The 21,528-nt window shown below is 43.7% G+C and overlaps 3 protein-coding genes across 3 annotated transcripts in view; 2 read left to right on the top strand and 1 right to left on the bottom strand.

Annotated features, from left to right (window-relative positions):
* The window catches only part of VPS35 (VPS35 retromer complex component), a 39,252-nt gene extending 28,470 nt beyond the window's left edge, over window positions 1-10,782 (top strand). Inside the window, exons 12-17 of the mRNA XM_005289854.4 lie at window positions 703-858; window positions 2,974-3,096; window positions 5,087-5,266; window positions 6,668-6,907; window positions 7,943-8,086; window positions 9,806-10,782. Of these exons, the coding sequence (XP_005289911.1) occupies window positions 703-858; window positions 2,974-3,096; window positions 5,087-5,266; window positions 6,668-6,907; window positions 7,943-8,086; window positions 9,806-9,985 (1,023 nt within the window). The 3' untranslated portion in view covers window positions 9,986-10,782. The remainder of the gene's footprint in view (window positions 1-702; window positions 859-2,973; window positions 3,097-5,086; window positions 5,267-6,667; window positions 6,908-7,942; window positions 8,087-9,805) is intronic.
* Window positions 10,783-12,174: 1,392 nt separating this feature from the next.
* LOC101937164 (histamine H3 receptor-like) lies at window positions 12,175-17,868 on the bottom strand. The gene is made up of 3 exons (XM_008166982.4): window positions 17,466-17,868; window positions 16,870-17,036; window positions 12,175-15,515 (listed from the first exon to the last, which is right to left on the bottom strand). Exons 1-3 carry the CDS (start codon window positions 17,731-17,733, stop codon window positions 14,625-14,627), a joined length of 1,326 nt encoding a protein of 441 aa, XP_008165204.2. The 5' UTR covers window positions 17,734-17,868; the 3' UTR covers window positions 12,175-14,624.
* A 1,025-nt stretch (window positions 17,869-18,893) lies between these two features.
* On the top strand, window positions 18,894-21,163 carry LOC135975673 (uncharacterized). The gene is made up of 2 exons (XM_065567619.1): window positions 18,894-19,599; window positions 20,594-21,163. Exons 1-2 carry the CDS (start codon window positions 19,023-19,025, stop codon window positions 21,067-21,069), a joined length of 1,053 nt encoding a protein of 350 aa, XP_065423691.1. The 5' UTR covers window positions 18,894-19,022; the 3' UTR covers window positions 21,070-21,163.
* Window positions 21,164-21,528: the final 365 nt, after the last annotated feature.

Below are 21,528 nucleotides of genomic sequence, written 5' to 3' on the forward strand. Positions count from 1 at the left end.
ATGAAAAGATACAGCTACATATTAACTATCGCAAACTTCAGTGTTTTTTCTGTCTGTGTGAAGTCTTGGAAACCAACACTAATTGACTTCATGTGGCTGGTGAGGGTGTGTGTGTCTCAAAACCACAGTCTAACCACAGCATAATTCGCACATGATTTTCTTTACCATACTTGGTAGAGTTACACTCCCCCTCCAAAATTATCTAGGTCGTTTTCACTCATCTCCCTGGTCCACTGTGCCTAAACCTCCAAGATGTGATTAGAGGAAACTGGCTAATTAATGAGTGTAAGTTAAGTGCGGCAGGGACTACGTAAAGTCTCTAGCTAAAAGCAAATTTACCATTGTTTTGTTTTAATCTAAGGTATTTAAACAAGTTTTTAAAAAAGTACCTTACACACACTTGAAGAGATGAAATCTATTGTTCATGCAGAGTGGGTGCTGTCGTATTATGAGGGTCACCCTTCAGAACAGGATAAACTAAAGAATCTTTAAAATAATAATGAAGTCTCTTTTCCCAGTGTGCTTTGGGTGTTGTGAATTGCTTTTTAAAATAGTAATGTAAAGAGTTTGTGTGTTCCTGATCAGTAACTCTTGTTTGTGCTGGTAGGATCTAATGAATGGGCTTGGCTTGGGTTTGTGGTTTATTACATGTTTGATACCACTCTAAGCCTGATTGGATATGTTTTGTTGCCTTCCTTACAGGTTGATGCAATTATGAATCTGGTATCAACACTGATCCAGGACCAACCAGATCAGCCTGCCGAAGACCCTGACCCTGAGGACTTTGCTGATGAGCAGAGCCTTGTGGGAAGATTTATTCATCTTCTACATTCAGATGACCCTGATCAACAATATCTGGTATGGTTTTAACACTTCCACGTGCATTCCATGCTCTTCAGCATGCCACCTGTGGTAATAACTTAGACTATCATTTGTTTATAAGGTACATTTTAATGTAAGCAAAGGAACTAATGTAAGCTGTAAGCAAAGGAACTAATTTTTAGATCTTAGTTTGTTAATAATACTGATTAGGGTGGAGAGCACTTAGACTTCCCTATACACAGGTTGACTCTTGTGTAAAACTTGGTGCTGCAGAAGTCCAAGAGTGGTTACAGCTGTTAAAATTTCTATCATATGGGCAAAGTAGTCTGAAGTGGCCTTCAGTCTTGTTTGAAATTGAAGAAACATTATCTGTGCATCGTCTCGCATGTGTCAGTGTATGCTGGGTATATGTGAACATAGAGGCACTCAGAGAATGTATCCCCTTGTGCTATCTAGTCATAGGCAACGTGCAGTATTGCCAAATCTATATGGGCTAGGTGTCTACTATAAATATAGACATAATTGTGTCCTTAAATGTTAAATAAAATGCAGATCTGAGGAATACACTTCAGCCAGTCAAGCTAAGTTTTTGCCTATTCTATGCGGCTTATTGGGGTGACTAGTCTTAACCAAACTCACCTGTAACCTATCAGGTTGTATTTAAATTTTCTATCCACTGGCTAACTTTGCTCCATACTTCCAGTATTCTCCCTGACCAGGTAAAATGAAACGTATTGACTTGACACCAGACAATCTTGAGCCAGAACCGTTTTTTCTTATGACAGTATGTTTGTTTTTTCTGCTGGTCACAGTGTGAGGAGGGTCACACTGTGCTGAGTCACACAAAGAGATTATGGGTATGTCTACACCGCAATTAAACACCTGCAGCTGGCCTGGGCCAGCTGATTTGGACTTGGGCTAAGGAGCTGTTTAACTGTGGTGTAGACATTTGGGTTTGGGCTGGAGCCCAGGCTCTAGGACTCTCCCTCCTCACAGGGAGGGTCCCTTTGAAGCTCACATTCTGAAACCTTTCTCCTCACTTCAAGAAGCATTCAATGAGCCATTCGTTGAACCATTCAATGGATCAATGCCTTGAGTGTATCAGAAATATAATACAAACAAAAAGGGTAACAAAAGGAATAAGCTAATTTTTGTAGTTGTTAAAAGGCACTATTTTATTTAAGAATAGTCCTCCTGTCTTTCTGACAGATTAATACCAAGTTCGTGTTTGTCTTCACTACAGTGTTAGCTCAAGGTATAACTCAAGTGTTGTCCTTAACCTGACTCCTGTCACCACACTCTCACACACAATTAAGCTAGAGTTTAGTGGTGCTTTAACCTTAACTAGCTGGCCAGTTTGTGTGTGGATTAAAGCTCAAGTGCTGCTGATGCTTGAATTAGTAACGCAGTCGGGATATAGCTACAGGACATAGCTCATTAGCTGCTTATCCAATCGCTCTGTGCTGAGGGTTTTGCAGGGTGGCCTCTCTGCTAGCTTGAATTACTAGTCTCTGTTGCAGTGAAGACACCGCCACAGAATGATCCTGCACAACTCAGTACCCATTTCTGGGTCACCTTCTGAGACTTAAAATGACAACTATGTTTAGTGGTGTGGCTGTGGGAATATTTAAATGTTAAGCAATTATCAGCACTTGCAGAAATGGAAAGTAATCTACAGATGTTTAGGATTGGAGTTCTATACAAAAACTACAAACAAGAAGTAACTTGAAGGTGAATCTCAATATGCATTGAAAAACTGCTTTCTCTATAAATATGCAAGCTGTTCTCTGATCCCACTCTTTCACCCTGTGCATATGTTGTGCTTAAAACATGCTCTCAACCTTAGGTTCTCAACTTTTAATACTCCTTCCAGTCAACAGCTTTGTCAGAAGGGGCTATGCACAAGTGCACTTGTGCAAGCACTTTCACAGTGTGTTTTTTAACAACGTTTTAAATTGCTCTCTGGAATCTTTTTCAATGGACCTTTGCGGTATTAATTAGTAGATTTGATGTGAGAGGTCTAAAGCCAGTTTTGTATTCATTCACTGAAAATTCCCTAATTCCTAAAGGCATAAACCACTATATGGTCCAAAAGGCAAATGTGAAAATATCTCTAGGCTTATGAAAATAATTTTAGTCCTTTCATTTTAGATTTTAAACACTGCCCGGAAACACTTTGGCGCAGGTGGAAACCAACGTATTCGTTTCACACTGGCACCCTTGGTTTTTGCTGCATACCAGCTTGCCTTTCGCTACAAGGAGAATTCCAAAGTGGTGAGTTATGCACACTTTGTGTACTTGCTTCTAGTCCTATTCTCCTAAAAATCTTTTCTGTTTGTCTAAAATTTACTGTGTAGTTCAAAATTTGATACAGGGTTTTAAAATCTGATTTCTTTATCTTCTCAAATCAGATATTAAATAAGAAAGCAAATCCAATTTCTTAGGCAGCCAAGTGAAATAAAAGTTTGTTTTATCCACTCAGTTTCCTAGCTAAGAAATTGTTAGCCCAGAATTTTATGAAACAAAAATTGGATGTAAACTTGGATAGTTCTAGATCAGAGGTGTGCAAACTATGGCCCGCGGGCCTGTCCTGACCGGCCCCTGAGCTTCCGGCCAGGGAGGCTAGCCCCCGGCCCCTCCCCCTGGAGCCGCAGAGCGCCGCACTGCCAGCGCTCTGGCCTGCTGCTCCTGACGGGCAGCGTGGCTGGGCCGCGCGGCTGCGAGCTCCTACTGCTCTGACCAGTATGGTAAGGGGGGGATGGAGGGGTTTGGATAAGGGGCAGGGGACCCCGAGGGGCAGTCAGCGGATGGAGAGCAGGGGGAGGTTGGATGGAGCGGAGGTTCTGGGGGGAGGCGGTCTGGGAATAGAGGGGGGGTTGGTTAGGTGTGGGAATCCCGCGGAGGGGCTGTCAGGGTTGGCGGTGTGGATAGGGGTCGGGGCAGTCAGAGGATCGGGAGGTGGGGGGGGGGGGGTGTCCCGGGGGGCAGTGTGTGGATAGATGTCAGGGGACAGGGAGGTTGGATAGGCATGGGAGTCCCGGGGGGGAGGGGGGGTGCGGTCTGGGCTCAGGGCAGTCAGGGGACAGGGCACAGAGGGGGGTTGGATAGGGGGTGGGGTCCCGGGGGGCTGTTAGGGGCAGGGGTCCCAGGAGGGGGCAATCGGGGGATAAGGAGCAGGGGGGGGTTGGATGGAACGATGGTTCTGAGGGGGGCAGTCAGGGGGCAGGAAGTGGGAGGGGACAGGGGGCAAGGACCAGGCTGTTTGGGGAGGCATGGCCTTGCCTACCTGGCCCTCCAAACAGTTTTGCAGTGCCGATGTGGCCCTTGGTCCAAAAAGTTTGCCCACCCCTGTTCTAGATTATGTTCTGAGACTGGAAGTGGCTGACTTTAATGCCCTGATATCATGCAGCAAATGATTAAGGGAGCATACTTCAGGTGACTGCAATGAAATTGCTACTTAAAATCAGGCTAGATACCTGCAGCTCTAAAAGTGCATAAAGTTAAAATAAACTATCTTTAAAAATGTTAGCCCTTTTGAAAGCAAATAATTCCTTCTCTCAGATTAATTATAATGTGATAGTTACTAACTTGCAGAATTTTTTTCAAGTATGTACAGAGTTTACTCCACTCTGGCCCCTTGAAAACTAGCAATCTCACTTCATCCAAAGACCTTTTTGTTGCAGTAAAATGTTTGTTCCACACTTTGTATGATGTTGTTGGTTGGTATTGGAGATGTTAGAACATTTCTCATCAAAATATTTTCAGGGTGAGCATCAAAATCTGTTATGTAATTTAAGATTATATTTTATAATGACCCCTGTTCACAATTCTTTTCTTTACATCATGTGCACATTCACTGTTTTGTAGTTGGGCTGACTTGCTTGTGAGCATTAAGCATAAACATGGTAACTGTGCCTCAAAAGTGGGTATACATTTCTGAAAGTCAAGCTCCAAAATGTGGTGGGGAAGGTGATATTTAGTGCTACTTTTGAACTGTCATAAATGGAAGATTTTCTGTGAAATACCATTGAGAATTCTACACCAGGATACAGTAGTGCAAACAGATTTTGTGCGGTAACCTGCTCTAACGTGATTAAACATTCTGCTTTCTTAATTAGTGTGCAAAGCTGAGTGAGATCAGTTGAGAGAGGAAGAGAATAAGAGTAATGATGAACATGTTTTGATTACTTTCTTCTCCTGAATCTTACTCTTCTTGCTGTTGTGATGGCTTAGTCCAAGCTTTGACTTAACAGTATTTCTTTAGGATGACAAATGGGAAAAGAAATGCCAGAAGATCTTCTCTTTTGCACATCAGACCATCAGTGCTTTAATCAAAGCAGAATTGGCAGAGCTGCCTCTGCGGCTTTTTCTCCAAGGAGCACTGGCTGCTGGAGAAATTGGTTTTGAAAACCACGAAACGGTGGCCTATGAATTCATGTCCCAGGTAACAATGATGTTGCTGAATATTTTTCTTGGCCTGCATTGCTTTAAAATCTTGGTGTGGCTAGTTTTGTCTTTGTTATGGGTTGGCTATAGAAATTAAATCTGACATTTAACTACAAAGATCGCTGAAGGTGTGATTCTAGCAACTGATCCTCTTCAGGAAGAGGACCCCTGAATCTTCCCTTTTACTCCTTCAGTCCCATGTTAAGTCTAGCTTCTCCCTGCCTGAACGAGTGCTTTAATTTAACAACTTCTGGAGCACAGTAGTGCCACCTGCTGCTCCAGCAGTCCTTTCATTGGAGAATGTGGCTTCTTCTGACCTCAAATCTGCTTCAGCAAGTTTTCTAGTCTTAGTTCAAAGGTCCAGCTACCTGTCTGATGTGGCAAAACCCCAAGACATTTACAATAAGCTTCAGAAGTTGCAGTGTTGAGTTTTCATACTGGGTCTTGCCGCTAAAATCCACAAAACTTATTTCAGATGGTCCTTTTATCTGAAAATGAACCACATTTATTTTATAGATCCCTGTTGAATAACTCCTTGAGCTAACTTTACTGCACATTGACCAGATTACTGGAAAACAATGAATTTTCGAGGCCAACCTATTCTTTCCTCAACACCTCTCTCTCAATCTTCCTATTTGATAACTGTTTGAAAGCCCCCCCACCCCCCCAAAGTATTGCCTTGTGTCTCCAATGCCAGATCTGGATAGTTGAGACATGCAGGATGTGCTGTGTGTCACTGTCTAATTGTGGGTGGCATGGGACTTTTAAAAGTTGTGTATAGAATCTTGTTTTATGAAAGTGAGACTGATATTGTCAGGTGTGTGTGCATGTGCCTAGTCTTTTTAAATAAGAGGGTCTTTTCCTCATGAGACACTTGCATTGCCGCTTTACAAATAGTTTTTATCCTGGACATTCATATCAGTGGGACTTACTACGCAGGGTCACTAATTTACCCCTTACTGGCTTTAGCATCCCCTGTGCAATTTTACCTATTCTGGATATAGAGTGGAGCCTGCACCAAGGGCTGTCTGTAATAGGAAGCTCCTTGTCTTAAGCAGCCATTTTAACTAAAGGTTAAACAAAGCTCTAGTAAAGCTTTGAGAGTATTTTAAAGATGACTTGTAGTAGTCACTGGAGGGGTGGGGGGAGGTGGCTGCTTTAGACAAGCTTGTGTTTGTTTTTTTTTTCTTTTCAGTTTCTGGCTTTCTAGCTTGGTTCTATCCATGCAGGAATTAATCTATGTCCTGTTTACTAAGTGTTCAGCCTAAAAGCATGTATGGAATTCCACCCACAAAGCTCCAGAGATCTTTTAGAACACACACTTACATTCCCTTTGCTAATAATGATGTAAGGAACAGTAATTGTAACTTTGTTTCATCTCTTCCCTTGGTTGTATTAGGCATTCTCTCTGTATGAAGATGAAATCAGTGATTCAAAAGCACAGCTGGCTGCAATCACCTTGATAATTGGAACATTTGAAAGGATGAAATGCTTCAGTGAGGAGAACCATGAGCCTTTGAGGACTCAGTGTGCACTGGCAGCTTCAAAGCTGCTTAAGAAGCCAGACCAGTGCCGGGCTGTAAGCACTTGTGCACACCTGTTTTGGTCTGGCAGAAACACTGACAAAAATGGAGAGGAGGTAGGAGGGCATATTCACAAAAACTTTAGATATTTTCCCAGCATTTGGGTGTCTGACTCTTTCCAAAGAGTTTTGGTTTCATGTCTATGAAGATCTTAGATAAGCTATGATGTAAAGTCTGTTTTATATTCTCTATTACAAAACAACTAAATCTGACTTTCCTAAACATTGGCTTGATGAGAACTACAAAGTAAAGTAAGCTCTATAACTAAAAAGTTATGAACACCTGAATAGTGCAAATTTTGAAAAGCATGCAGTTAAGGACAGACGCCGTATTGCCTAAAATCAGTAGAAAAAACTATTGACTTGAATGGGAGTAGAAATGAGTACTAAATTAGCCGCAGTGCCATATTGAAGTGTTCATTTATAGACTTATTTTATTGTGTATTCTGCGCAAGTAACTTTCAAAATGACCAAGTGGGTTCCAGAATCTCCCCCCCAAAACTCCAAAGCAGCAATCCTTGTTGAGGACTTGACCAAGTTTCATACTTGTCTGACTTTACTGTAGTCCTGTTTCATGTGTAGAAGAGATTGTAATTAAATTTTTTAAAAGGGGGAAATTTAACCCTTCAACTACATGGAGATTAGAGGGATTTTTCTCAAACTAAATTTTAAAGGCCCCTTCCTGCAAAGGTCAAGCAACAAACTTCAGCCCAGTTGGTGACTCTTTCAGAAAGTTTTAGTATGATGAAAAACTCACATAGGGTTTATAATGAAAGCTTTTGCCACTTTAGCTAGAGTGGATGCTATTAGGCAAGTGTGTACACTTTTTTATATTTACTGTCTCAGAACACTTTATCAAGCTTTTAAAAAGAAGTGTTGGGTGCATTCGTAGTCCTGTCTCAAGGAGTGCTTGAATGCTCTTAATAGGTGGGTGAATTTATGTAGGTTTTTGCATGTCCTTGTGCTCAGGCTATACAAGATTCCTGGTACACAGGTGTTCTTGACTGTTGGCCACTCAGGTGTTGGTTGGAATGGTGTTGGAGGCTTACATTTGTCCCTATATATAAACATTTTGTTTTTCTCTATCTTTAGCTTCATGGAGGAAAGAGAGTAATGGAATGCTTGAAAAAGGCTCTAAAGATAGCAAATCAGTGCATGGATCCTTCACTCCAAGTTCAGCTTTTTATAGAAATTCTGAACAGATACATCTATTTTTACGAAAAGGAAAATGATGCGGTAAGTGAAGATGTAATATAGAACCATAGGATTTTTCCTATTTGAAGTTTTTCTTGCACTACAATTTATACCCAACTCTCCTAATGATGTGAGTTAAATGCATCCCATAGCACCGTTTACTTAGTATTGCCTTTGCTTGACGACAAAGTAGTGAATCAGTTCTATGTCTGTGAAAAAGATCCCCTTTTTTCTAAATTATTGCAAGTGCCATTTGTCTCTAGTTTCTTGGAGGAAAGAGCTGTGCTGCTGTAGTGTTGATGCTTCTTATGTTGACAGAAAGGGATTGTTGGTCGATGTAAGTAATCCACCTCCCCGAGAGGCAATAGCTAGGTCAGTGGAAGTATTCTACAGTGGAGATTAGGTCGACCTAACTACATCTCACAGGATTTGAAAATTTCACAGCCCTGGGTGATTGTAGCTAGGTCAGCCTAATTTTTAGGTGTAGAGCAGGTTATAATATAAAATGTAGATGTTCAGTAGAAATTCTTGTATTACCCACTAGCCACTTTAAGTGAAGATGAATATAAGGGGTGAGGAGCTAAGGCTGGATAATAAAGTGATTTATTAAGACTCAACTCCTAAAGTTTAACTTTAATTTAGTTGTAGATAGCATGTTTAATTTTGTACATCTTGCTTGTATGTATGTGACAGGGGAAAGACAACTGTTAGAGGAGAATGTTTAGATATTCTGCCCAGGGAGAGAACTGGTTCTAATTTGCTTCAGATGCAAACTTTTATCTTATCAGTAGGGCTTCTGGTATTGTACTGACTTAAAATGGATTTCAGATACAATATGGTATGTGATTGTGAAAATGAGTATGGGGTAACTTTGAATTTTGTATGCTTTGTGATATTACTGCGAAATAAGGTTGCATGGGTTTGTTGCCTAATTAGGTTTCAGTGGTTAACATACTTCAGAGGCTGCTTTGTACTTAATTAACATACCCTTCCAAGATGCACAACTTCAAAACTTAGTTTCAGAGGACCTATCTTTTCTGTGATTTATTTGAAGCATTTTCCTCTGGCTTGCCCAAACTGCGTTGACGCTCTCAGTAGATCCTGCTGTGAAAATCAATTCTCTTACATCTGACTACAATGATCTGCTAAATCCAGTAGATTTCAGGATTTCTGTTCTGTAGTACTGTCTTGTTAAATAGTTGCTGTGCTTCACCCCAGAAGCAGCTGCACTTAATAGTGGATGAAATGATTCCCTGTGTATGGCTTTTACTTTACGTAAAGTTTAGGGTGGGTTTTTGGATGAGCCTAAGGATGCTCAATTCCCATTGAATTCCAGTGAGTTGGATGCCAGACTCCTTTAAGTGCCATTGAAAATCCCAGACTTCGGGGACTGCTTTCTCTACAATAGAAGCTGCTCTAATTCTAAGGTTATTAGAAAAGCGAATAGAAATGAATAAACTTGCCACTATAATTTTTTACAAGGGATTTTGAAGTGTTTTAATGTTGCTGAATTAGTCTTTGCAGACTTTTGTGAGGTAAGAAGCATTGTACCTATTTTAAAGATGGGTAAATGGAGGTACAAAATCATTCTCACAAGCCTGTGGTAGAGCTACAAGACTAGCTCTCTTGTGCCCTAACTGCACTTACTTGGAGGCAAGTGGGTCTGTGGGTGAAAAGTCTGTGGGTGAAAAGAACTCGGATCTCTATTAAATGTGCTCAGTTATTTAATAGTAGAATTTACTATTTATATATTTATTGTAGGTGACAATTCAGGTTTTGAATCAGCTCATACAAAAGATACGAGAAGACCTTCCAAACCTTGAATCTACTGAAGAAACGGAACAAATTAACAAACATTTTCATAACACACTGGAGCACCTGCGTTTGAGGAGGGAATCACCAGAATCTGAAGGGCCAATTTACGAAGGTCTTGTCCTTTAAAGAAGACACACTTGCACAGACATGCACACACTGTACTTATTTCTGTCTTTCCATTTACACACAGTATGTCTTTTTATTATGATAGATTTAATAGACTGTGCCTTTCAGAAATGCCAAGTTAGGTTACAATTCATTTAAATGTGATGTGTTCAGTTCAGCACTTCCAAACACTTGCGTTCAATATGTTAACAAATTTAAAAGGTGTTCAGATTGGACCAGCAACTATAGATTTGATCATGTTAGCATGACTGGACCTGTTTCTTTAAAATTCATGTGACATGTGAGGGCTCTTTTATTCCATGTTCTGACCTGTCTTTTCTGTCATGTTCACTGTCGCTTCTGTAGCACTATGGAACTCTAACCTGGCAGTGGCTATCCATCTCAAAGTGATCTGATATATTTTTTTTTTCTTTAATGGAGCGTTTGATTTTGGGGGCTATTGTTTGTTGGATTCTGCTTGAGCTTTTCTTTTAGTGCAAGTTAAGTCTAAGTGTAATATTTTCCCTAAAAACTAGAATATATTAATGCATGTTTGGAGAGTTTTAAAACACCATGCTCAGAAACAAAAGTTATATTTTGCATATTAGGGCTCTGTGACATTCAGTGAGGGCCAGTACTGTGCACAGGGCATATTTATCAAGATAATTTTGTTCCAGATAGTATAAAAAAATAGAGAAATTGTGATCTATATAGTGTATATGTATAACCATTGTAAATTTAGGGAAAAATGCATTACACAAGTTTCTTCAGTATCATGATTTTGCACCATTGAAACAATAAAGTTGCTATTAACTCTGGTTTTATGTCTGTCTGCTGTTGTATTTAATGTTTGTTACAGTAAAAGCAAAAGTAAATTTCTTGAATCGCAGGTGGGGTCATAAAAATCTAAGTGCATTTAACTCAAACTAATGGGGAGAGCGTACACTGGTGTTCCAGTGAATGCAGATGGCAGGATTATAAAATGGCTACCTAACATCAGAATTCAGCCAAGAACACTAACATACATTCACTTATCAGCATCTGGCTGAAAGTTGTACATATATTTTTATTTTATAGAATCCCTTTTGTGAGATCTGTCATACAATAAAATACACCACTAGAATCTAAAGAAAGTACACAGCCAGATAGCTGGGGTGTTTTGGGTGAAGGCTGTTAAGGGGTGAGGAAAATATAAGTAGATGTAGGAGACTTACAAAATTGGCTACTGGGCCAGCTGCTAAAGTCAGTCTGTGTAAGAAACTTGGTGGTCTCATTCTGCAAGGGAATTCCACTAAAAGATCTGTCCTCTGCCTGGTCCTAACTCAACTTAAGGACTAATAATCAACACCAACACCTACCAAAAACTGTTTTATTAGTCTTGTACAAATAGCAGCAGTGGACCCATTTGGGCAGTGAGTATAGAAGTCTGTGACATGCTGATGCTGGTGGGAGAACACCTAGAAATCTCTGGTGATCCAGGCAGATGGTTTGATACTGCAGATTCTGTGCTATGGTGATAAGTGCCTTTATTTAAATGTATAATTGCTTAATAGTAAACTCTGGAAAGGATACCTTACGCTATGCCTCAATATCTGCAAGAGATGCACTGATTACAAGCACCAGTCGTGCCCTCTATGGAAAAGTTTAATGTTGTTGGCATCTTTTGGCCTTCCAAGAACAGTCTGTCTACAAACTACTATGCTAGAAAGGTGTGAACATCGCTTCTATTCTCTAGCTCTAGCAAACTCTATTCTAAAAAGTTTAGTGAGTCATCTTTATAGTAAGAGTTTGTAGGTGGTGGTGTGGAGCTAAGAAATAAGAACCACCCATTGTTTTACAATACAGACCCCCTATCCTGCTCATAGGAGGAGTCCTAAAGGCCCATCTGCTAGATCTTCATGAAGCATATCCAAGGGAGAGCACAATTAACAGTCTTGGGAGTAGGTCCATTTTACCATATCAGCTTCTGTCTCCAAAGTAAGCATGTATGCTGGAGCCAGAGTATAAGTATTAAGTAAGTAGGCTATTTTATGACTTAGACAATTCATTTACAGTAAACTTATTTTTTTAATGGAAGTTTTTACAAGTAACAGATTTCAAAACCAGTGGTTCACAGGCTGCATATAATACAAGATGGGTCATAACAGCTGATTAACATGTATGTCTGCTATGGTAATGGACAAATATGAATACTGCTATTCACCAACTGATTTTTTTTTTCCAGTTTGTCAATGGGGAAGTAGTTGCAAAACAACACAGAGGAAGCTCATGGGGGAACATTCTCCTGCAAGCTAAGAAACTGCACCTTTCATGAGTTTCACTGCTCAGATCAGTGTGCTTAAAGTGTAGAAGTGATTTTGGCATTCAGTGTGTCCAGCGAGATTTGACTCTCCCCGTTGGGGTGGGGAGAGAAAGATGAGAGAACTGAAGAGGTAAAAAGCCAAATCCTGCTTTCACCTCTCAAATTAACGCAGACACACCTGAACACAGCAGAACCACTGCAATATCTTTCTGGTGGGAGCATGCTGTGGATCTGTCTTCTGTGGGTGCTTCTTGCATTTCACTGCACAGATAAGTTTAGGGGAGGGCAAGAGTGGTGGGACTGGTATTTCATAGGCTTGGAAAGGAATCCCCTGCTCTCATGGCAGGACAAAGTATTATCTAGATGAGCTACACAACTACCTCGTTGGTTATGGAGTGGTCATTCTCTCTCCCCTACCTGCCTCAGTGCACAGCATGGCTGTTTTCTAGGGACAGGATTTGCTCCAAATAACGTAAGTGCTTGACTGGTAGTGTATCCCTTACAAATATTTGAGAAAAGGGGAGATATTTTCAATGTCTTTTTTTTTTCTTCTTCCTACTGCCATTTCCTAAGCCCCGCCAGGGTAGAGATTCTGGGGAGAACAGTCTTTACTGGATGAGATGGGAGTGGACTTGAGTAAAAGACTAGTAAGGATTTGTATTGGGCCTAATGTATCAATATTTTCACTTAACACTAGTAACTTTCTGATAGGCCACTGGACACCGTATTTAAAAAAGCAAACCATTTTTATCTGCAAAAGGATTTACGTTTTGAAAGATTCAGACTTGATGTTTGTATTTTTTTACTTTGTTTTTTATTTTGGGGGGGTTTCCCTGGATTTTCACTGAATGTGTCTGATCTGACTGTATATAACTAGGCTTTGAAAGATTTGTGTGTGTTTAAAAATGAATTTCAACCAATATCTGTTTGTCTACAAATATTTTCATTGACTTAAAATGTTGCAGTAGCAGGAAATCAATTTTAGTCTAATACTAATTTTTATTTGAGACAATGATTGTGGATAGTGAGATTCATAAAAACATTTTAGTATCACTTTAAGCACTGTTCATAGATTTAAAAAGATGCCTGTAGGGTAAATATATACTTTTATGCTACCACACATAATTGGAGCACATGTTTATATTTCTTTGCACCTTTGACCCTAATGCCCATTGATATTATGCTGGACTCTGTACTAGCAGACTGCTAACATGACACAATAGAAAAACTAAAATTAGACTCTCTGCCCACATTTTTCTTCCTTCTATTAATCTCTTCTCTCAATAGCCCAATAATAAGCCACATCAATATTCATATTTAGAGTAGTAACCCTGGAGATATATATATATATATATACATACATACACACATACACTCTCTCTCTCTCTTCCCCCCCACCCCCATCCAGGGTTAATAACTGTTAAACCTTCCCCTTACTTACCAAATGCATTTTATTCATTCGCGTTTGTTCTGTATTCACTTAGTTTTAACTCTGTTTTATAGATGTACATAGGTATAAAATAGGCTGCTGTTTTTTAGGTATGGCATTATACCCAAGAGTTCGAAGGTGTGCTATTCTATATAAGAACACGCACAGATATTTGGGCCCCTATCCAAAACTCACTTAAGCCAAGGGAGACTATGATTAGCTTTAGTGAATTTTTAATTCGGTCCTTAGTGCAGCGTTGTTTTATAAATGGTGCAATATTGCTTACACATTGATAAATCCACACACAGCGTATGTTTTCTTAAACTTTCTCTGTACAGTTTGATTATTTTAATGGAGGAATAAAACCAGTGGATGGATAAAAATACTGTAAATCTAATCAGTTTCTTTCTGAAAAATAGATCTTTTCAAACTAGACTTTATATTTTAACTTACATTAATTCTTGCAGTATTTTTACTTTCTGTACTCTGTATTTTTGTGGCCTGCAGATGTCATCTACCCTTTATCATTGCAAAGTAATTACAGGGAATTTTATCAGGTTACAGATAATATTTTAAGAAAAAATCCTAACCTGTTAACACCTGAAAGTATTAAAGGAGAAAGACTTTGCAAACTCTTAATTTACTTTTTCCATAGGAATGCTGTTTGCCTTTTTGCATGTCATTCTGCTTTGAATGGAAACAGACTAGCTAGGGCCACTTTCTGGTTGTGATGCATTAGCATTGCACTGTTACAAATAAATCAGAGAGAGTTATATTTTTATTGATCTTTAAATTCTCCTAAGCCTACCCTGACTTAAAGTAACCATTGATAGTCCTAATTCATGGACCTAAACCAAAGCAGCACCAGTAGGTTCCTTTTAGAAGCAAGTAGTGTTTCTACATAACATGCTTGTTTTCCTTACACATTTTTACATAAAAATGTGGGGATGAATTTTAGCCTTACCAGGACACAGCAGTTTTATAAAAGCTTTTCTGAAGCTCATGTGGCATAGTGGGTATAAAACCGGGTTAATGGCTGAGTTCAGCCACAGAAGCCAAAATGAAGTCTCATAGAGAGAATGATGCACACATTGCCCATGACAAGCTGCTCTAATGATCATCAGAAGTGTATAAGGAGCCCAACACAAACCAAACACACAGACAATAATTGCTAAAGACTTGGCTACTCGTTTGTCCCGGGAAAGTCTAACTCTGTTTGCCATGCTGTTGGCAATGTCTGTTCTTCTTGTAGTGTTGCAAACGTTTTCTATAGCTCTGTAAAAACTGCCCCTGGGTTGTTTAGTCTCAACATCCACCTGTAAGGGTGGTAAATCTTGACCGACATTAAAATCTAGGGACTGGTTATCAAGTTTACATAGGCTGAGCCTTGAACCGCAGGGTCTAGTGGGTGAAAGGCTACTAGCTCTCCTTTTCTTATCTCTCTGTCTGTCAGTAGGTTTTACAAAAAATATTACATGCTCTCTTTTTTTCCCTTGGAAACTTGTTTCACAGTCCTCTTGACCAGGTGCTAGGTTTTCATTTCTCATGGGAGTGCGCTTCTTGATGTTGATGTAAATGCTTAAGTTAAAGTATGTAACGCTAATGAAAGGTGTAAAGAATTCAATAGTGGAAGCAATCATTAAGAAATACCAATTGTAGAAGAATTCAGCATAGCACTCTCCTTCAGGCAGGATAGTTTTTTGAGCAATATACTCCCAACTGATGATGGCTGGTCCATAGAGAAGAAAAGCTGCAATCCATACGATTATCATCTTTAATATGGCATTTCTAGTCATCCCCTTCTGAGCTCTGTAACTCACCTAAGCAATGAAAAACATAACAAATTATGTTCATGCACCCCAGAACAATTCAATAACCTATAACTACAATGTTAAGGATTCCTGTTTTATTTTTGTTGTACCTGCTGGGCACACTTAGTGTGTTTAGCAAGAAAAGGTTTCATTTTTGTAACAAACCAAAGTCATTCCTCCAACTTCCTTTCCAACACCCACCATTTAATAAAATAGGCCCCCTTCCAGCTGCTTGATTGTCCATATTCTGTGGACAAAGAATTGCACCTTGCACCATTACTAAGAGCTGTGGAGGGCACAAAACACATGTATTCTTGAGGAAAGGATCATATTTCTAGCCCCAGTTAGAGGTTGCATGTGTTTCGTTGTAGGAGCTATGATGCCTGCTTGTAGGATATTGTGGGAGTGAATTTTTGTTCTTAGTTTTTATATTTTCTCCTGTGGGATTAGTTAAGTAACTTAAATTTCATTTTCAAGTGATGAGTTGAGTTTACAGAATACCTATGTAAATGCTTACTAAACTGTAGGAAAGGCTGTAATGCTTAATTTTGGTATGACAGGCTATGATCACTAAAAATTATTAGTTCCCCACCTGTCTTACTACCTCAGTCTGTGACTTGTAATAAACAATGGATTTAAAATCAATATTTTGGGAAATCTTACTGTCTCCCCAAACAAAATCAGAAATAAAAGCAATGCCGTGAAGGATAAAAGGAAAACTGCCATGCAAAGAGGTGCAAGCTATTTCTGCAAAATGACTACTCTCACGCCACAATGTGTATTTCAATGAATGCCCAAATATTGAGGGAAGTGGGGGCTATAGCAATGGTCACAGGTGTGGGTGTGTGGGGGCCCAAAACCTGAATTGAAATCCTATGCTGGTCCTTGACTTGCTATAAAATGAGGGAGATGGAACTTCCCTGCTTCACATGCTTGTTGTGGCCTTTAATTAGTATTTGTCACGCCTTGCACAGACAAGTACAACTGCTTGTGAATGTGACTTCCCTGCCCTTGTTCTAACCTAGCCTCTAGGCAACTAATCTGCATCCCTCTGTGAACTGTTAAAATTCAGTTCCTCCTAAACTGAAGACTCAAACCAAATCAATTTAAGCCTTGCTTTGTTTTGCTAAGGTAGCATTCAGTCCCCGTGAGTTGGCTGGAGCACGGTTGGCAAGCAGTGGTAATGCAGACCGTGCTGACCAGCCTCAAAACCCGCATTCTCCTTTGCCTTTATTAGCGGGTCCGATCTTATCCCTTTTAACCTAGGAGTCTCCCCTTAACCTCCAGGCTGAGCGCTGCTGCAGCGAGGGGCGTGGAGCTCCAGGCAGGGCCGGGGTTCAGGTGGAAGGGCTCTGTCCCTTACCGCTTTGGTAACGGAAATGAATCTGTCGAAGCTGATCAGGACGATGTTGAAGACGGAGGCGGTGCACACCAGGTAATCCACCACCAGCCACAGCTTGCACAAGCCCTTGCCGAACTTCCACTCGCCCGTCAGCACGTAGGGGATGTAGAGCGGGATGCAGAAGCCACCTGCGGGCAGAGAGCTCAGCACCGCACGACGCCACCTGCCCCCCTCCCCCGCTCCGCGTACTCCTGTTTTAACCCGCCCGGCACTTCCAGCGGGGCAGGACCCAAACGTTTAATGCCAGCTGGCTGGTGGTTGAGCCCCAGCGTACAGCCTGGGCGCCTATCCCCCTGGGAAAGGTGGCGTGAGGTGGGGTCTGCACTCGCCCTGCCCCGGGAGTTAACCTGTTCCAGCCCCAGCTGGGCACAGTGCTGCCCCGCCCCCTGGCCGGGCCCGGGGCCGGTCCCCACCCCGGCTGCAGCGCCCAGGGACTGGCTCTCCGCGCGCTCAGGATCGCCCTGGGGTCCCAGCGCGGGGCCGGGCCAGGCCCCTGGCCGTCCCAACCAGCTCCGGGGTCCGGCTCCCGCGGGCGCGCCGCTGGGGGCGGAACTCACCCACCAGGAGGTCGGCGAGGGCCAGGTTGAGGAAGAAGAAGTTGCCCTGCGTGCGGAGGCTCCGGTCCACCACGAAGGCCAGGATGACCAGCGCGTTGCCCAGCACGGTGGCCAGCACCAGCAGCCCCATGAGCGCGGCCAGCAGCACCGAGAGGCCGGCGGAGAACTGGCCGTGGTGCTGAAGCAGCTGCCCCGCGCCGGCCGCGCACGCGTTGCCCAGCGCCGCCGAGCGGCTGGAGAGGTTGAGCCAGGGCAGGTCTCCGGGCATGGCTGCTGCGCTGGGCGGAGGGCACGGCAGGGCTCAGGTACGCGCCATCCCTGCCCGTCCCGCGGCGGGGCTGGGGCGCACCCGGGAAGCCGCTCGCTGGGCGCCGCCGGCTGGGAAGGCGAGTCGCGCTCTGCAGCCTCTGCGCGAGCTGCCGGAGCAACTCCAGGGCGGGCTGCGTCCCCCGCCCTGTCCCCTCCAGCGGGCGGCCGGCGGGGAGGCGGGGACTGGCGGGAGGGCGGGGGGACGGAGCTGGGCGCAGAGGCGCGGCCAGCCCGGCCCCGCTCGGCGCTGAAGCAGACCAGGCGCGCGGCAGGGAGCGGAGTTCCCGCCCGCAGTGAGTGCGCTCGGCCTGAGGCGGGCTGTTATTTCCTTAGACGGTACAAACCGCTTCGTATCTCAGCCCTCGCCTGAGCGCAGCCAGGGGCCGGCCACGGGTGATTTTAGAGGACAGGTGCTCAGGACTTCCTAAAAGTCAGGCCCGCTTTAATGGGTCCCGCCTGGGGCACCCGAAACCTGAGGCACTGACAATCATTGGCTGGAATCTGGCCAGATTGATTCCCTTCCGATTTCTGGCCTCACTGGCTTCGAAAGCTGTTCCTGAGTTTACTAAGATCTCGGTGTCAGAGCGGGGAAATGGTAGAGAGTTTAATTAGACACATTTTGGTCTCTATTTGTCATTGCCTTTAACTTTGAACCCCAGCCTCGTCTACTCAAAGAAATCTCTAGTCTATCCAGGCAACATATTGAATAGCTGCCCACAAAGTTAGGGAGCCAGTAACCAAAAGTCACTTCAATGAATTGTTCATGTTGCCCAAAAGAAACTTGCAAAATTCTGGTGTAGGTGACTTTTTCTCTTTTTTTAGCTCTTTACAATGCTCAGGATGGAAGTCTCAGGCCTGGTCTACACTAGGCGTTTATGTCGAAGTTAGCGCCGTTAAATCGAATTAACCCTGCACCCGTCCACACTGCGATGCTATTTAGTTCGACATAGAGGTCTCTTTAATTCGACTTCTGTACTCCTCCCCGACGAGGGGAGTAGCGCTAAATTCGACATGGCCATGTCGAATTAGGCTAGGTGTGGATGGAAATCGACGCTAATAGCTCCGGGAGCTATCCCACAGTGCACCACTCTGTTGACGCTCTGGACAGCAGTGCGAGCTCGGATGCTCTGACCAGCCACACAGGAAAAGCCCCGGGAAAATTTGAATTTGAATTCCTTTTCCTGTCTGGCCAGTTTGAATCTCATTTCCTGTCTGGACATCGTGGCGAGCACAGCAGCACTGGCAACGATGCAGAGCTCTCCAGCAGTGATGGCCGTGCAGTCTGGGAATAGAAAGAGAGCCCCAGCATGGACTGATCGTGAAGTCTTGGATCTCATCGCTGTGTGGGGCGATGAGTCCGTGCTTTCCGAGCTGCGATCCAAAAGAAGGAATGCAAAGATCTACGAGAAGATCTCTAAAGACATGGCAGAGAGAGGATACAGCCGGGATGCAACGCAGTGCCGCGTGAAAATCAAGGAGCTGAGACAAGGCTACCAGAAGACCAAAGAGGCAAACGGACGCTCCGGATCCCATCCCCAGACATCCCGTTTCTACGAGGCACTGCATTCCATCCTCGGTGCTGCCGCCACCACTACCCCACCAGTGACCGTGGACTCTGAGGATGGGATACTGTCCACGGCCGGTTCCTCAGACATGTTAGGGGACGGGGAAGATGAGGAAGGAGATGAGGAGGGCGAGGCAGTTGGCAGCTCTCACAACGCTGATTTCCCCGACAGCCAGGATCTCTTCATCACCCTTACAGAGATCCCCTACGAAGCGTCCCCAGCCATTACCCCGGACACAGAATCTGGTGAAGGATCAGCCAGTAAGTGTTGTAAACATCTAAACATTTATTTTTAACAAAACAGGAATATTAACAATTAAAAGAATGGGTTGTTCATGATTAGTGTGCCCTAGGCGCTTAACGGTTTAGTAAGGGGCAGTGCAAGTTTTGAAAAGAAATCTAGCAATGTCCGGTTTTCAGTGATTGTCCTGCACAAGCCGCTCTACTGTGTATTCCCTGCTACTGCAGCTACAGTAAAATGCGGTCTATATGTGCGGGGATAGAGCAGTAATCCTCCTGGGACATCTCGATGAAGCTCTCCTGGAGGTAACTTGAAAGCCGTTGCATGAGGTTCTTGGGGAGAGCGGCCTTATTGGGTCCTCCGAAGTACGACACGTTGCCGCGCCACGAGATTATCAGGTACTCGGGAATCATTGCTCTGCACAGCAGGGCGGCATACGGCCCTGGTCTTTGGAGGCTTTCCCGGAGCATTCTCTCTTTGTCGCTCTCGGAGATCCTCATCAGGGTGATGTCGGCCATGGTGACCTGCTTTTAATTAGGTAGGGGAATGTTAGTGTTGGGACTGCTTTCCCGTTCCTTTACAGAACTGTCACCGCTGGTTTGCAGCCACGCGGTGGAGGCGGGAGAGGGGCAGCCGAAAGGGATCATTCCCGGGGACAGCCGCGAGGGGGTGGGACAGGGGCAGAGTTCCCGCTTGCCGGATTGCTGGCAGCAGGGACTGACATTGATTTAAATGTGAAATGAGGCCAGTGGTAATATAAAAGTTTTAAACTGCCACAAGTGTACGGCTTACCATGTCTGCCTGCAACAGAAATTCCGTTGTGCTGCCTCGCTTCTCAAATGTGCTGTTCAAGACCCCAGGCACAGAATGCGAAGGCCGAGAATTCGACCTTGTGCTGAGTGCGCATGTGAAAGGTGCTGTGCATGGTCTTGTTCACAGAGAAAGACTATGTTCTTTGTTCACAACTACATTTATCTTTCAGAGGAATTCACTCCCTTTTTCCCATTTCCACAGCCCCGTCTGCGACTGTCTCACAACCTAGCCTGGAATCACACTCCCAGAGGCTAGCGCGGATTAGGCGTAGGAAGAAGAGGACACGGGAGGACATGTTCTCTGAGCTTATGGCCTCTTCCCAAGCCCAGGCAGCACAGCAGACCCAGTGGCGGGAGAACTTGACCCGAATGCACCAAGCCAACATGGATCGGGAGGAGAGGTGGCGGCAGGAAGACCAGCAGGCGACTCAAACGCTGCTTGGACTACTGAGGGAGCAAACGGACACGCTCCGGCGCCTTGTGGATGTTCTGCAGGAACGGAGGCAGGAGGACAGAGCCCCGCTGCAGTCCATCTCTAACCGCCCTCCCCCGCCACCAAGTCCCATACCCACCTCACCCAAAGTGCAAAGAAGGAGAGGCGGCAGAGTCCCTGCTAACTCTCACTCCACCCCTGCAGAGAGCTCTAGTAGCAGAAGGCTCTCATTTCCCAAAATTTGAAAAGTTCTTTCCTTCCCGCCTGACACAAGCCCACGTCCAAGTTTCACCTCCCAATGCCATGTGTAGTTGATAATAAAAAATTCGTTTCTGTTAACTACTGTTTCAATCATGTTCTTTTGGAGGAGGAGGGGAAAGGGGGTTGGAAATTGGACAGGACAGTCTCCTTTGGCAGGGTACATAGTCGGGGGCAGGCACAGCAGCAGGGCACATACACAGTGCAGTGATGCAGTGACTAGTTGCCCCGGTTAGTCTGGGAGGTTGTTTTGATGTAATGTTGGGGGGGGTGGGTTGCTCTGTGACTTTGTGGCGGGGGAGGGCAGTTACAGATCTTAAGCGCCGGTCCTTAGACAGGATCACAGAGCCACACAGCATGGGATCTGTAACCGTCCTCCCCCTGCCACAAAGTCAAATAGACCTCCCATACACACAGTCCCGATCAGGAGGGGTGACAGGCTCCGT

Source organism: Chrysemys picta, chromosome 14, assembly GCF_011386835.1.
Source record: "Chrysemys picta bellii isolate R12L10 chromosome 14, ASM1138683v2, whole genome shotgun sequence".
In the NCBI taxonomy this organism is placed as follows: Eukaryota; Metazoa; Chordata; order Testudines; family Emydidae; genus Chrysemys; species Chrysemys picta.

Coding starts and splice junctions, on each gene's coding strand:
- LOC101937164 (XM_008166982.4), bottom strand. CDS start 17,733: ATGCCCGGAGACCTGCCCTGGCTCAACCTCTCCAGCCGCTCGGCGGCG. Junction 17,037..17,465: donor CCTCGCCGACCTCCTGGTGG/GTGAGTTCCGCC, acceptor CTCTGCCCGCAG/GTGGCTTCTGCATCCCGCTC. Junction 15,516..16,869: donor TCATTTCCGTTACCAAAGCG/GTAAGGGACAGA, acceptor TTCATTGCTTAG/GTGAGTTACAGAGCTCAGAA.
- LOC135975673 (XM_065567619.1), top strand. CDS start 19,023: ATGCAGAGCTCTCCAGCAGTGATGGCCGTGCAGTCTGGGAATAGAAAG. Junction 19,600..20,593: donor ATCTGGTGAAGGATCAGCCA/GTAAGTGTTGTA, acceptor CCATTTCCACAG/CCCCGTCTGCGACTGTCTCA.